At 52.3% G+C, this 12,609-nt stretch overlaps 1 protein-coding gene across 3 annotated transcripts; it reads left to right on the top strand.

Annotated features, from left to right (window-relative positions):
- The first annotated feature begins 1,362 nt into the window (after positions 1 to 1,362).
- Positions 1,363 to 12,379, top strand: LRRC8E (leucine rich repeat containing 8 VRAC subunit E). Of its 3 annotated transcripts, none has more exons than XM_053584142.1 (3): positions 1,363 to 1,995; positions 7,178 to 7,320; positions 9,107 to 12,379. In XM_053584142.1, exons 2-3 carry the CDS (start codon positions 7,183 to 7,185, stop codon positions 11,354 to 11,356), a joined length of 2,388 nt encoding a protein of 795 aa, XP_053440117.1. In that variant the 5' UTR covers positions 1,363 to 1,995; positions 7,178 to 7,182; the 3' UTR covers positions 11,357 to 12,379. The 3 variants fall into 3 exon arrangements, with proteins under 3 accessions (XP_053440117.1, XP_053440115.1, XP_053440116.1); XM_053584140.1 differs by lacking the exon at positions 1,363 to 1,995 and adding an exon at positions 2,625 to 3,543; XM_053584141.1 differs by lacking the exon at positions 1,363 to 1,995 and having other exon boundaries at positions 7,182 to 7,320; positions 7,521 to 12,379.
- Positions 12,380 to 12,609: the final 230 nt, after the last annotated feature.

Here is a 12,609-nt window from a genome sequence, read left to right as displayed (position 1 = left end):
GATTCGAACCTGCCAGCTCAGGTGTACGTGGCTAGCGCCTTAGCCACTTGAGCCACAGGCACTGAGCCACAACAGGTATTCTTAAAGATCTGTAAATCCCAGCACTTTGGGAGGGAGAATCACTTGAGGCCAGAAATTGGAGATCAGCCTGGGCCCTATTTCAAAAAAAAAAAAGTAAAGATCTACTAAATACAAAAGGAAGGTTTGTCTTTGGACTGGCTGAGGTCATGCCCAATGAGCCCCTGGCTAAGGAAATCCCAACCCTAGAGGTTATGAAAGACTTGGGGCAGGACCCCCCCACTCTGCCCTGAGCGATGACGACCCCAATCAACCGCAAGAGACGGCGCTTGATGCAAACAGCAAGAGGATTTTATTCCAGCATGCTGGGGCTTGACTCGCAACTCTTTTAGGAGCCGAGGAGTCAAGCCCTGAACAGCAGGTTTTACAAGCTTATAAAGGCAAAAACCACAAAGTAGGGAGGGGTAGCAGACATAGCAGGGGCTTTAGAGAGGGGTAGCAGTCATAGGGGCTTTTCCAGATAAGAAGAACTCTGGTTCATTACTCATCTGTCTTAAGACAAGATCAGCAGTTAAACATTTGCTTAGCTTTTTTCTTTCAGAACCAGTTACCGGTTATCTGCTTCAGCTCGGGGCTATTTCCTAGGACAGTTACAAAAGGTCACATTCTTATGGTAGGGGGCGAGGGGTGCTGCTACATATCTGGTCCCCCCCCCCCCTTTTTGGATTTGGTAGTACTTTCCTTCAGTTACAGGTCTCAGGCTATCTCAGAGTCGGTGAATGCTGGACCTAGTTTTGCTCACTCTGTCACCCTAGTCCAGGTGGGAAAGTTCCCTGGAGGGATTTTAGGACTGAGAGCAGATAAAGGGTCGACCACACATTTGCATCTCTAATAGTAGGCTCAGGGTTCCATTGGTGGAGAGGTCAGGGTGGAGAAGGGAAACAGAGTCTTCCTGTTGAGAACTTTATCTCCAGCTCCCAAAGCCCTCCAGATCTTGTGAACCCCAAGACCTGGAAGCAGCTTGCCTGCTGTCTTTTTTTGTTTGTTTGTTTGTTTTGAGACAGAGCCTCAAGCTGTTGCCCTTGTGGGTTTTAAGGGATTCTCTTTTTTTTTTTTTTTTTGTGATTTTTGGCCGGGGCTGGGTTTGAACCCGCCACCTCTGGCATATGGGACCAGCGCCCTACTCCTTGAGCCACAGGTGCCGCCCTTAAGGGATTCTCTTGCCTCAGCCTCCCAAGTAGCTGGGACTACAGGCGCCCGCCACAACACCCAGCTATTTTTTGGTTGTAGTGGTCATTGTTGTTTGGCGGGCCCAGGCTGGATTCGAACCTGCCAGTTCTGGTATATGTGGCTGGCGCCTTAGCCGCTTGAGCTACAGGTGCTGAGCCTGCATGCTGTCTTTGAGGACAGGCTACAGGGCTGGGCATGGACAGAGGAATGCCCTCAGCCAGGTTGTCTCCTTTCTTCTGCCTCCTTCCCCCACCCAGGTCACCTGAAGACTGGTCACTTGTGCCTTGGTTGGACTTTGAGGCCAGGTGGCTGAGCTTTGGGGAGGTTAGAAGAGTCCTTTCCACACCTTACTGGCAAGGAATACTGCGGCCTTGCTTCCAGAAGGGTGGCTACAGGATAGCTTTGGGAGCCCAGGGCCTCCAGCTCACTCAACTTCCCCAGGGCCACCAAGATCCAGCCAGACTGCAGAGGTCTATGACCCAGAGCCGGATTAGGGTTACTCCCCTCCCCGGACCCTTATCGCTGGGCTCCAGGAGTGGGATCGGACTTGACATCCCCTGGAGCCAGGCGGGCGACCATGGTGGGAGGGGGCAGGGGGCGGGGCAGGACAGGACGGCTCTCCAGGCTCCTGTTCCGCCCGCCCTGACTCACCCTCGTCTGCCCGCCCGCCTGGGAACTCTGCGGGAGTCCTGGCCGCCCGGCTCCAAAGGATCAGGAGTTGTTGGGCCCAGCGTGCGTCCTGGAGCGGTAAGTTAATTGACTGTCCGCTCCGCAGGACGGCAGCACCGGGGTGGCGAGGTGGGGGTCGGGCTTGGAGCCGGGTACTGACGAGGAGAGAACCCGGCCCAGGTGCGCGGGCGCTGGGGCCTGGGCCAGCCGTCCTGGGCGCAGCTGTAGCTGGGATGAGGGGTGGAGAGCTCAGGCAAAGGGAGGCCCACCCAGTCCCACCGGTGCCTGAGAGCCTGGGGGTTGGGGAGGAACAGCGGAGAGGAAGGATCTTGGCCACCTTAACAAAGTGAAGATCAATAGGCTGGTGTCGACCTTGGTGGGCAGAGAGGTCTGACAACTTTCTCTCCCCCTTGGCCTCTGCTAAGACATTGAAAACTCATTCCTGAGAGCCCCTTCAAAGCCCCAGTGCCTGACCATTTGGAGTCCTCTGGAGCTCTTGAACTCCCCAGACTTTTAAATCTGCTGCCAGTAGTAGCTTGGAAGAATACTAGGCTGGGAGTCCACAGGCCTGGGGCCACCTGACCACAGCTACTAAAAAGCAGTGATCCCTCTGCCACCCTAGACGTCAGTTTCCCCCTGAGTAAAAGACAGAGGTTGGACTTTGTTCTCCAAGGCCCCTCTCAGGGCTGAAAGTCCTGGTTCTTTCTTCCTTGCTTCTTAGCTTGGGCTGTGGGTGGGAAGGAGGTTGGGCAGCCAGGAGCACTCACCACCACTACCACCCAGTACCACTAGGCAGCACAAAGTCCTCCACCATACTTTTGACTTGAGGGGGGTGGGGGCCATGTGGTCATAGGTAGAAGACCTCCTAGTTTGGCCTGCTGAAAACATCACCACTCTCAGGTTCTTTTCCCTTTTTGGGGGGGGTGGGGGGAGTAGAGGCATGGGGGAGACAGAGTCTCACTTTGTTGCCCTCAGTAGAGTGCTGTGACATCATAGCTCACAGCAACCTCAGACTCCTGAGCTCAAGCGATTCTCTTGCCTCAGCCTCCCAAGTAGCTGAGATTACAGGCGGCTACCACAACACCCAGCTATTTTTAGGGACAGGGGCTCATTCTAGCTCAGGGTGGTCTCAAACTCATGAGCTCAGGCAATTCGCCTGCCACGGCCTCCTAGAGTGCTGGGATTACAGCCATGAGCCACCATGCCCGGACTTGTTTTTTTATCTTTTTAGACAGAGCCTCGAGCTGTTGCCCTGGGTAGAGTGCCGTGGCATCACAGCTCACAGCAACCTCCAACTCCTGGACTCAAGTGATTTATCCTGCCTCCTCCTCCCAAGTAGCTGGGACTACAGGCGCCCACCACAACGCCCAACTATTTTTTGGTTGCAGCCATCATTGTTGTTTGGCGGGCCAGGGCTGTATTCGAACCCACCAGCTCAGGTGTATGTGGCTGGCACCTTAGCCGCTTGAGTCACAGGCGCCAAGCCCATGTTTTTCTTCTTGAGACAACCTCTTCCTCTGTCCCCCAGGCTGGAGTACAGTAGTGTCATCATACCTCACTGCAGCCTTGAATTTCTGGGCTCAAGGGATCCTCCCACCTCAGCCTCTGGAACAGCTGGGACTACAGGTGTGCACCACCACGCCCAGCTAATTTTTTTTTTCATGACATTCAAAGGAGGAATTTGTTTTTACTTTTGTTAGAGCCAGTGTCTTGGTATGTTGCCCAGGCTGGTCTGGAACTCGTGGCTTCAAGTGATCCTTCCTCAACCTCCCAGAGTGCTGGAATTACAGGGAGAGCCACTGTACCCACTCTGCTCTCAGGTCTCTCAGTGAGAAATTCTCTCCCATGGTGGAACAAAGTGGATTTGGGGGGGTCAGAGCAGCCAGGCTTCAAATGTCACTTTTTTTTTTGAGACAGAGTCTCACTATGTTGCCCTCTGTAGAATGCTGTGGCATCCCAGCTCACAGCAACCTCAAACTCTTTTGGACTTAAGCGATTCTCCTGCCTCCGCCTCCCAAGTAGCTGGGACTACAGGTGCCTGCCTCAGTGCCCGGCTATTTTTTGGCTGTAGTTGTCATTGCTGTTTGGCAGGCTAGGCTCAAACCCACCACCTCCAGTGTATGTGGCTGGCACCCTAGCCACTTGAGCTACAGGTGCTGAGCCTCAAATGTCACTTTTAAGTGTGAGACCTTAAGCAAGTTATATCTCTTCTTTGACTCTGGAAAACAAAAATCCCTGACATCAACACTCCCAGAGTAGGGGGGGAAATGAGGCAGTGAGAGCATCTGTTGTTGTAAGTTGAGTGTGGTTCCCATTGTTGTTTTTCCCTGTCCGTCCCCCAATTTTACAAGCCCCTCTTCCTGAGCCTTCCTTCCAGTTCTGCTCAGACAAAAAAAAAGGGGGGGAGCCTTGTATCTATGGAAATTTAATAGCAGGTTTGTGACGATCACATTTGAGTCATGCAGACAGATAATGATAACCCCCACGTCTGCGCCCGACTTTGTGTCTGTATACACCTTGTTTTGTGGAAGCTTCTGGGCCATCTCATGGGCCCTGTGTGTTTTCTATCTTCTTGTCTGTGATTGTGTACTCCTGAAGGCAAGTGGCAGAGCTTACACCAGGGTGGCAAGCACAGGAAGTTGGCCCCTACCTGTGTGTGGCATTTCTGCCCCAGCCTCCAGTTAGGTAAAGCAACTGAGAGCTGAGAAGACAGTACTACCCTCTGGCTCTGGGTCTTCCCTGAGCTCAGTGTGTTTGGACATTGTGCACACTCTAGCCAGGCACAGTGGCTCATTCCAGTAATGCCAGGACTTTAGAAGGCTGAGGCTGGAGGATCCCTTGAGGCCAAGAGTTTGACACCAGCCTAGGCAACAGAGGTACCCCTGTCTCTACAAAAATAGAATGTGCATTGCACTCAAATGTTTATAACAGCTCAATTCACAATAACCAAGATGTGGAATTAACTCAAGTGCCCATCAACCATGAATGGATTGATAAACTGTGGTGTATGTATGCTATGGACTCCTATTCAGCTGTAAAAAGATGGAAACTTCACATCTTTTGTATTTACCTGGATAGAGTTGGAGAACATTCTCCTTAGTAAAGTATCTCAAGAATTGAACAGCAGACATCTCACGTACTCAATAATTTGAAACTAATAGATGAATAATTACAGGTCCACAAGAGAGAAAACCACAATTAATTCAGTTCAAGAAGTGGGGAGGGGGCTCAGTAAGTTCCCAACTAACAGGTACAATGCATCGGTACCTGGCACACCTCCTGGGTGATGGACTTAACTACAATTCAGACTTTGCCTAACAAATGCAAACAGTGTAATCTAATCATATGTGCCCTTATAGCAATATGAAAAATAAAATAAAATGGGCACCCCCCCCCCCAAATTACCCCAAATGTCCCTGCTGGTGGCTGCAATGTACATATTTGTTCTCTAGGGATTGTTGTGCTGCCTTGGTTCTGTTTCTCCCAGATAAGATACTGGTGACTGAGGCTGGGCCATTGCATGAGGGATCCTGTGCTCTGGGTACCCTCTTGCATGTATCTGGTTCTGGATGAGTCATGGCCTGAGTCAAGGAACCCATGGAATTACAGGCTTGCATGTGGAGTCCCTATGTGGGCATGTTTGTGCCTGCTCCCTTGACTACAGGTCCCCCAGGCTGAGGTGGGAGCCTCTGAGGAGATTAAGGGGTAGAGTCGATTCAGACAGCTGGGCTCTAAGCCTGGTAGGCAAGGCCTGAATCTTGTATCACTAACCCCAGTTCTACCATGTCCTCACCCCAAAGAGTCACCCCAAAGCCTTTGGGGGGCATAGAGACAGAAATTGTAGGCATGGAAGTATCAGAGCATTTGGCAAAGGTATGGGTCGGGGGCCAGGATTTCCCTAGGCCTTCCTGGGGAGATGGGAGAGAACAGGCTGGTGGCCCAGATGCCTCCCTTCCTGGCCCACCTTGTGCCCAGTTACAGGTTATCTGGGTGAGGACAGAAGGCTCCCAGGGATTTGAATAAGAAGTCAGGGAACGGCCAAGCTTAGTGGTTCATACCAGGTTGAGGAAGGCTGAGATAGGCAGATCACTTGAGGCCAGGAGTTGGAGACCACCCTCAGCAACATAGTAAGACCCTATCTCTACTACAAAAAAATTTTTTAATTAGCCAGGTGTGGTGGTGGATACCTGTAGTCCCAGCTACTCAAGAGGCCAAGAGGCAGGAGGATCTCTTGAGCCCAAGTGAGTTATGATCACATCACTGTGCTCCAGCTTGGGTGACAGAGCCAAGACCCTGTATCTAAAAGAAAAAAAAAAAAAAAAAGATAGGAAATATAGATTTGGGGGGGAGGGGGGTTGAGAATGCTGCAGGCACGGGCCAGCCCAGAGGCCCGACCCTCTCCTCCCCTCCATCCTGGGGAACATGGTGCCTACTGGGGAGAGTGTCCCACACCTCTGTGTGACTTGTGCCTGGCCCATCTGTATCTGCAATAATGATAACTTGGTCTAAAAGGAAACCCAGGAACAGACAGAGTGGCTAGCCAGCTAGGAGGTTGGCAGCCCAACCCAGCCCAGTCCCAGTGTTAGTGGTCACTGCAATAGCTTTTCATTTGTAGATTTTGTACCTCTCAGAAAACCACCTTGGAGCCCAGATCTCTGGCTTCTACTTCTGATTCTGATTCTGGGCTTTAGCACCTTCAGAAACTCAGGTGTCCTGGCCATCTGCCCCCGCCCCCCAGGGCTGACTAGTCTTCAGCATGGCCACTCCCTGCCCCTGAGGCTGTGGTAACCAGAGCCAGGCTCTAGCCGGCTTTTCCAGTCCAAGTTTGGAGGTGGTGCCCCTGAAGGGGGTGGGGGCCCTATGCCCCGGAAGTCCTGATCCTTGGGCCACTCTGAAGTCTGGTGGGGTGAGAGCTGGAGTCAGGGCAGTTTTCACAGGGAGGCTGGAGGACAGCGGCCCAGGGACTGCCCCTTCTGAGCTCTGAGAGGGCAAACAGAATCAGATCTGGGGTGCAGGGGACTGGGGGAAGGGGTGGCTGGGAAAAGTGGTGGCCACTTGGCTCTGGAAAGGAGATAATGTCTGGTGGTGGGGAAACGAGGCCAGGATAAGAGGGAGGTGGGGGCATGCACCTTCGGGACCTACCAAGCTGTGGCAGTGCCACGCGGATTGGAAGCATCTGTGTTACGGCAGGCTCCCTCTGGGACCCACCATCCTGCGCCCCTTCCTGACGGTCTCTGTGCATCCCGCCTTCTTCCTACAGGCAGGATGATCCCGGTGGCCGAGTTCAAACAGTTCACGGAACAGCAGCCCGCGTTCAAGGTGCTCAAACCTTGGTGGGACGTGCTGGCCGAGTACCTCACCGTGGCCATGCTCATGATTGGGGTCTTCGGCTGCACCCTCCAGGTGAGGGGCGGAGCCATCGGGGCCGGGGCCGTGTGGGTGTGGTCTTACCGTCGGGGCTAGAAATGGGACCAGGCGAGAAAAGAGCGCGGCTAGCCCTGGGGAAGTCCAGAAGCCTTCCCATCACCCAAGAAAGAAAAGAAAGAAAGGCAAAGCAAGAGCCCTGATTCTGACCCCTTACCTTCTCCCACCTCCATCTGCAGCCCCAACACCGTCCTCTGCGCTGCTCTGGTGTTCCATACTTTCATCCTACACAGCTTTCTCCCTGGAATCTAGAAAGGACTGTAGTTACCATGTGCATTTGCTGCTGTAACAAAGGAACTCAGACTGTGGCTTAACACCAGAAATTTATCGTCTCCCAGTTCTGCAGTCCAGAAGTCTGAGATCAAGGTGTTAGTTACTGCGATTCTGGTAGCCTCAAGCATTGCTTGGCTTGTAGGTGGCATTCTTTTCCATGTATCTTCACATAATCTTCCCTGTGGGTCTGTCATCTCTGTGTTTAAGCCCCCCAACCTTTTTAATGGATGGTGTCTTGCTATGTTGCCCAGGCTGGTGTTGAACTTCCTGCCTCAGCCTCCAAGTAGCTGGGACTACAGGATAGAGCCACCATACCTGGCAGTGTCCCCTTCCTATAAGGACAGAGCCATATTGGGCCTACCCTAATGGCGTAGTCTTAACGTGACTACCTCTGCGATGACCCTATTTCTAAAAAGGCTACATTCACAAGAATTGGGAATTGGGATGTCCATATGTTTGAGGTGGGCTGGGCGCAGTGGCTCACACCTGTAATTCCAGTACTTGGGAGGCTGAAGTGAGTAGGTTGCCTGAGCTCATGAGTTTGCAACAGGCCTGAGCAAGAGCGAGACCCTGTCTCTAAAAAATAGCCGGGGCAGCGTCTGTGGCTCAGTGAGTAGGTTGCTGGCCCCATATACCAAGGGTGGCAGGTTCAAACCTGGCCCTGGCCAAACTGCAATAAAAAATAGCCGGGCATTCTGGCGGGCACCTGTAGTCCCAGCTACTCAGGAGGCTGAGGCAAGAGAATGGCCTAAGCCCAGGAGTTGGAGTTTGCTATGAGCTGTGATGCCATGACATTGTACCGAGGGCGACACAGTGAAACTCTTATCTCTAAAAAAAAAAAAAGAAAAAGAAAAATAGCCTGGTGTTGTGGCAGGCGCATGTAGTCCTGGCTACTTAGGAGGTTGAGGCAAGAGAATGGCTTAAGCCCAAGAATTTGAGGTTGCTATGAGCTGTGACGCCACAGCACTCTACCAAGGGCAACAAACTAAAACTCTGTCTCAAAAAAAAAAAATGTTTTGGGCTCAGCACCCATAGCACAGTGGTTATGGCACCAGCCACATGCACCAAGGCTGGTGGGTTTGAACCTGGCCCCAGCCTGCTAAACAATGACAACAAAACAAAATAGCCGGGCATTGTGGCAGGCGCCTGTAGTGTTGGGAGGCTGAGGCAAGAGAATTGCTTAAGCTCAAGAATTTGAGGTTGCTGTGAGCTGTGATGCCATGGCACTCTACCAAGGGTGACATAGTGAGACTCTGTCTCAAAAACAAAAAAAAATGCTTTGGGGAGACACAATTCATCACAGTTCCTTTTTTTTTTTTTCAGACAAAGACCAATGCTCAGAGGTTTAGCAACTCTTCTAAAGTCACGGCTGGCTGGTGACAGTCAGGGATTAGGGTTTCTCCTCTTCAGCCTGTTTCTACCCACCCTCCCTAACTCTCCAGGCCTCCGTTGGGCCTGTCACTCTCTTTTGCTATCTCTCCCATCCCCACAGGTGACACAGGACAAGATCATCTGTCTGCCCAGTCATGAGCCCCAGGAGAACTTATCAGAGGCCCCCTGCCAGCAACTGTTGCCGCAGGAGGTCTCTGAGCAAATGGGGGCCCTCCGGGAGGTGCGTGGCCTCAAGAACAACCTGGACCTACAGCAGTACAGCTTCATTAACCAGCTCTGCTATGAGACTGCCCTCCACTGGTATGCCAAGTACTTCCCCTACCTCGTGGTCATTCACACACTTATCTTCATGGTCTGCACCAGCTTCTGGTTCAAGTTCCCTGGCACCAGCTCCAAGATTGAACACTTCATCTCCATCCTAGGCAAGTGTTTCGATTCACCATGGACCACACGGGCCCTGTCTGAGGTCTCTGGGGAGAACCAGAAGGGCTCAGCTGCTGGACGGGCCACAACAATCATAGTGGCCACGGCAGGGGTGGGGCTGGAGAAAACAGGAGAGGGGGAGAAGGAGAAGGTGCTGGTAGAATCAGAGAAGGTAGTGACTGAGCCACCAGTTGTCACCCTGCTTGACAAGAAGGAGGGTGAACAGGCCAAAGCCTTGTTTGAGAAAGTCAAGAAGTTTCGTGTGCATGTAGAAGAAGGGGACATCCTTTATACAATGTATATCCGGCAGACAGTGCTCAAAGTGGGCAAGTTTTTGGCCATCTTGGTCTATAATCTGATCTATGTGGAAAAGATCAGCTTCCTGGTAGCCTGCAGGGTGGAGACCTCTGAAGTCACGGGCTATGCCAGCTTCTGCTGCAACCACACCAAGGCCCACCTTTTCTCCAAGCTGGCTTTCTGTTACATCTCTTTTGTGTGTGTCTATGGGCTTACTTGCCTATACACGCTCTACTGGCTCTTCCACAGGCCCCTCAAAGAGTATTCTTTCCGTTCTGTGCGGGAGGAGACTGGCATGGGGGATATTCCTGATGTCAAGAATGACTTCGCCTTCATGCTGCACCTCATCGACCAGTATGACTCACTCTACTCCAAGCGCTTTGCTGTCTTCCTCTCTGAGGTCAGTGAAAGCCGTCTGAAGCAGCTCAACCTCAACCATGAGTGGACGCCTGAGAAGCTCCGGCAGAAGCTGCAGCGTAATGCACATGGCCGGCTAGAGCTGGCCCTCTGCATGCTCCCTGGGCTGCCAGACACTGTCTTCGAGCTCAGTGAGGTGGAGGCGCTGCGGCTGGAGGCCATCTGTGATATCACCTTTCCTCCAGGGCTCTCACAGCTGGTACAGCTGCAAGAGCTCAGTTTGCTACACTCGCCTGCCAGGCTGCCCTTCTCCTTGCAGATCTTCCTTCGGGACCGCCTGAAGGTGATCCGCATCAAGTGTGAGGAGCTCCGTGAGGTGCCGCTCTGGGTGTTTGGACTGCGTGGCTTGGAGGAGCTGCACCTGGAGGGGCTCTTCACCCCAGAACTGGCTAGGGCAGCCACCCTTGAGAGCCTACGGGAGCTGAAGCAGCTCAAGGTGTTGTCTCTGCGGAGTAACGCAGGGAAGGTACCAGCCAGTGTGACTGACGTGGCCGGACACCTGCAGAGGCTCAGCCTGCACAATGATGGGGCCCGGCTGCTGGCCCTTAACAGTCTGAAGAAGCTGGTGATGTTGCGGGAGCTGGAGCTGGTGGCCTGCGGGCTGGAGCGTATTCCCCACGCTGTCTTCAGCCTCGGGGCACTGCAAGAGCTTGACCTCAAGGACAACCACCTGCGGTCCATTGAAGAGATCCTCAGCTTCCAGCACTGCCGAAAGCTGGTCACACTGAGGCTGTGGCACAATCAGATTGCCTATGTCCCCGAGCACGTGCGGAAGCTCAGGGGCCTGGAGCAGCTCTACCTAAGTCACAACAAGCTCGAGACCCTGCCTACACAGCTGGGCCTGTGCTCTGGCCTCCGTCTGCTGGATGTGTCCCACAATGGGCTGCACTCCTTGCCGCCTGAGGTGGGTCTCCTCCAGAACCTACAGCACCTGGCTCTGTCCTACAATGCCATTGAGGGCCTGCCAGATGAGCTCTTTTTCTGCAGGAAGCTGCGGACGTTGCTTTTGGGCTACAACCACCTTAGGCAGCTCTCGTCCCAAGTGGGAGCCCTCAGGGCCCTCATCTGCTTGGAGCTCAAGGGCAACCGGTTAGAGGTGCTGCCAGAAGAACTGGGCAACTGTGGGGCGCTGAAGAAGGCAGGGCTTCTGGTGGAAGACGCCCTTTATGAGGGCCTCCCAACAGAAGTACGAGAGAAGATGGAGGAGGAATGAGCCAGGGTGGGTACAGCGGGTTGAGGTCAGACCCCAAGGATGCCTCTTTGAAGGAATCTCTACCATTGTCTATCAAGGGAAGTGGCCATGTGGGCGCAGGCCAGGAGAAGAGGGGCAGACTAGTGTCAGCCTTGTGGGGCCCAGGCAAGATCTAGGACTGGTTTGTCTAGGGAGAGTCATGAGGTTGTGAATTCAGTGTAGAAGCCCATGTGGAGGGATTAACTCAGTCATGCAGTTCTCAGACCAAAACCACACCTTGTCTGTCACTGGCTGGCCATCCCTAGACCAGAACTGGATAATCCAGCTCAATTAATGCCACATACAGAGGTGGGGGCACATCCCAGTGGGATTTCCAGTCCTTCCCCAACCCAACAAAGCAGCTTACATCTGGGATTCTTTCCCCAGGAAGGGACACGGACATAAGGGACCAACCCTCCAACTCCAATTTTGATTCTAATTCTTTATTTATAAGTTGTTTGCTATGGACTTGTATACTTGGAACAATACTACTCAATTTGGTTATGTACCAAAATCAATGGCTAAGAAAAAAATTTTTAAATCCAATTCAAATCAAAACAAAAACACAATAGCGGAGTTAGTACAAAACAAAATATCCCAGGCCCACCCTCAAAAGAGCAACTCAAGAGATTGGGTGGGGGCCCCAAACCTGCTCAAACTTAAGCATCCTAGATAATTCTGATGCAGGCGGTTTTATGACGACAGCATGTTGGGAAATGCTGGTTTAAAGAATAGGTATCTGAATGTCTAGCTTCTGACCCCTTTATAGATCCTACACCCTTTAAGAAATCAATGAAAGCTGGGTGCCTCCTTCCTCAGTAAAATGTACATACGCACAAAACTGTGTAAACAACTTTGGGTAGTTGACAGATTTCCCCCAGAGAGCTATTCATGTACTTCCTAAGGTTGGCAGATTCGAGATGAAGAACACTTGCAGCAGAGGCTAGGTATTTTGTCTTTTGAATGTTCCATCCATGGATTAATAAATAATACTAATTATAAGAACTCTAATTCTGGGCGATGCCTGTGGCTCAACGAGTAGGGCGCCTGCCCCCCATATGCCGGAGGTGCTGGGTTCAAACGCAGCCCGGGCCAAAAACTGCAACCAAAAAAAAAAAAGAACTCTAATTTTGTTCTCTTACACTCTTGTCATTGTCTAAACCTATTTAATGGAGCCAAGTGACACTCATGTGCCAGAATCAAGGATGTGAGTCTCTTGTCCTGAGGGCAGAGGC

The sequence above is a fragment of the Nycticebus coucang genome, chromosome 3 (genome assembly GCF_027406575.1).
Source record: "Nycticebus coucang isolate mNycCou1 chromosome 3, mNycCou1.pri, whole genome shotgun sequence".
NCBI classification, from domain to species: Eukaryota; Metazoa; Chordata; class Mammalia; order Primates; family Lorisidae; genus Nycticebus; species Nycticebus coucang.
This window is presented reverse-complemented; position numbering and strand designations above follow the sequence as displayed.

What these genes read in the sequence shown, in the direction of transcription:
- LRRC8E (XM_053584140.1), top strand. Translation starts at nt 3,405, where the DNA reads ATGTTTTTCTTCTTGAGACAACCTCTTCCTCTGTCCCCCAGGCTGGAG. An exon ending in TGGAACAGCTGGGACTACAG is followed by an intron (nt 3,544 to 7,177) that starts GTGTGCACCACC and finishes TTCTTCCTACAG; the next exon opens with GCAGGATGATCCCGGTGGCC. An exon ending in TCTTCGGCTGCACCCTCCAG is followed by an intron (nt 7,321 to 9,106) that starts GTGAGGGGCGGA and finishes CCATCCCCACAG; the next exon opens with GTGACACAGGACAAGATCAT.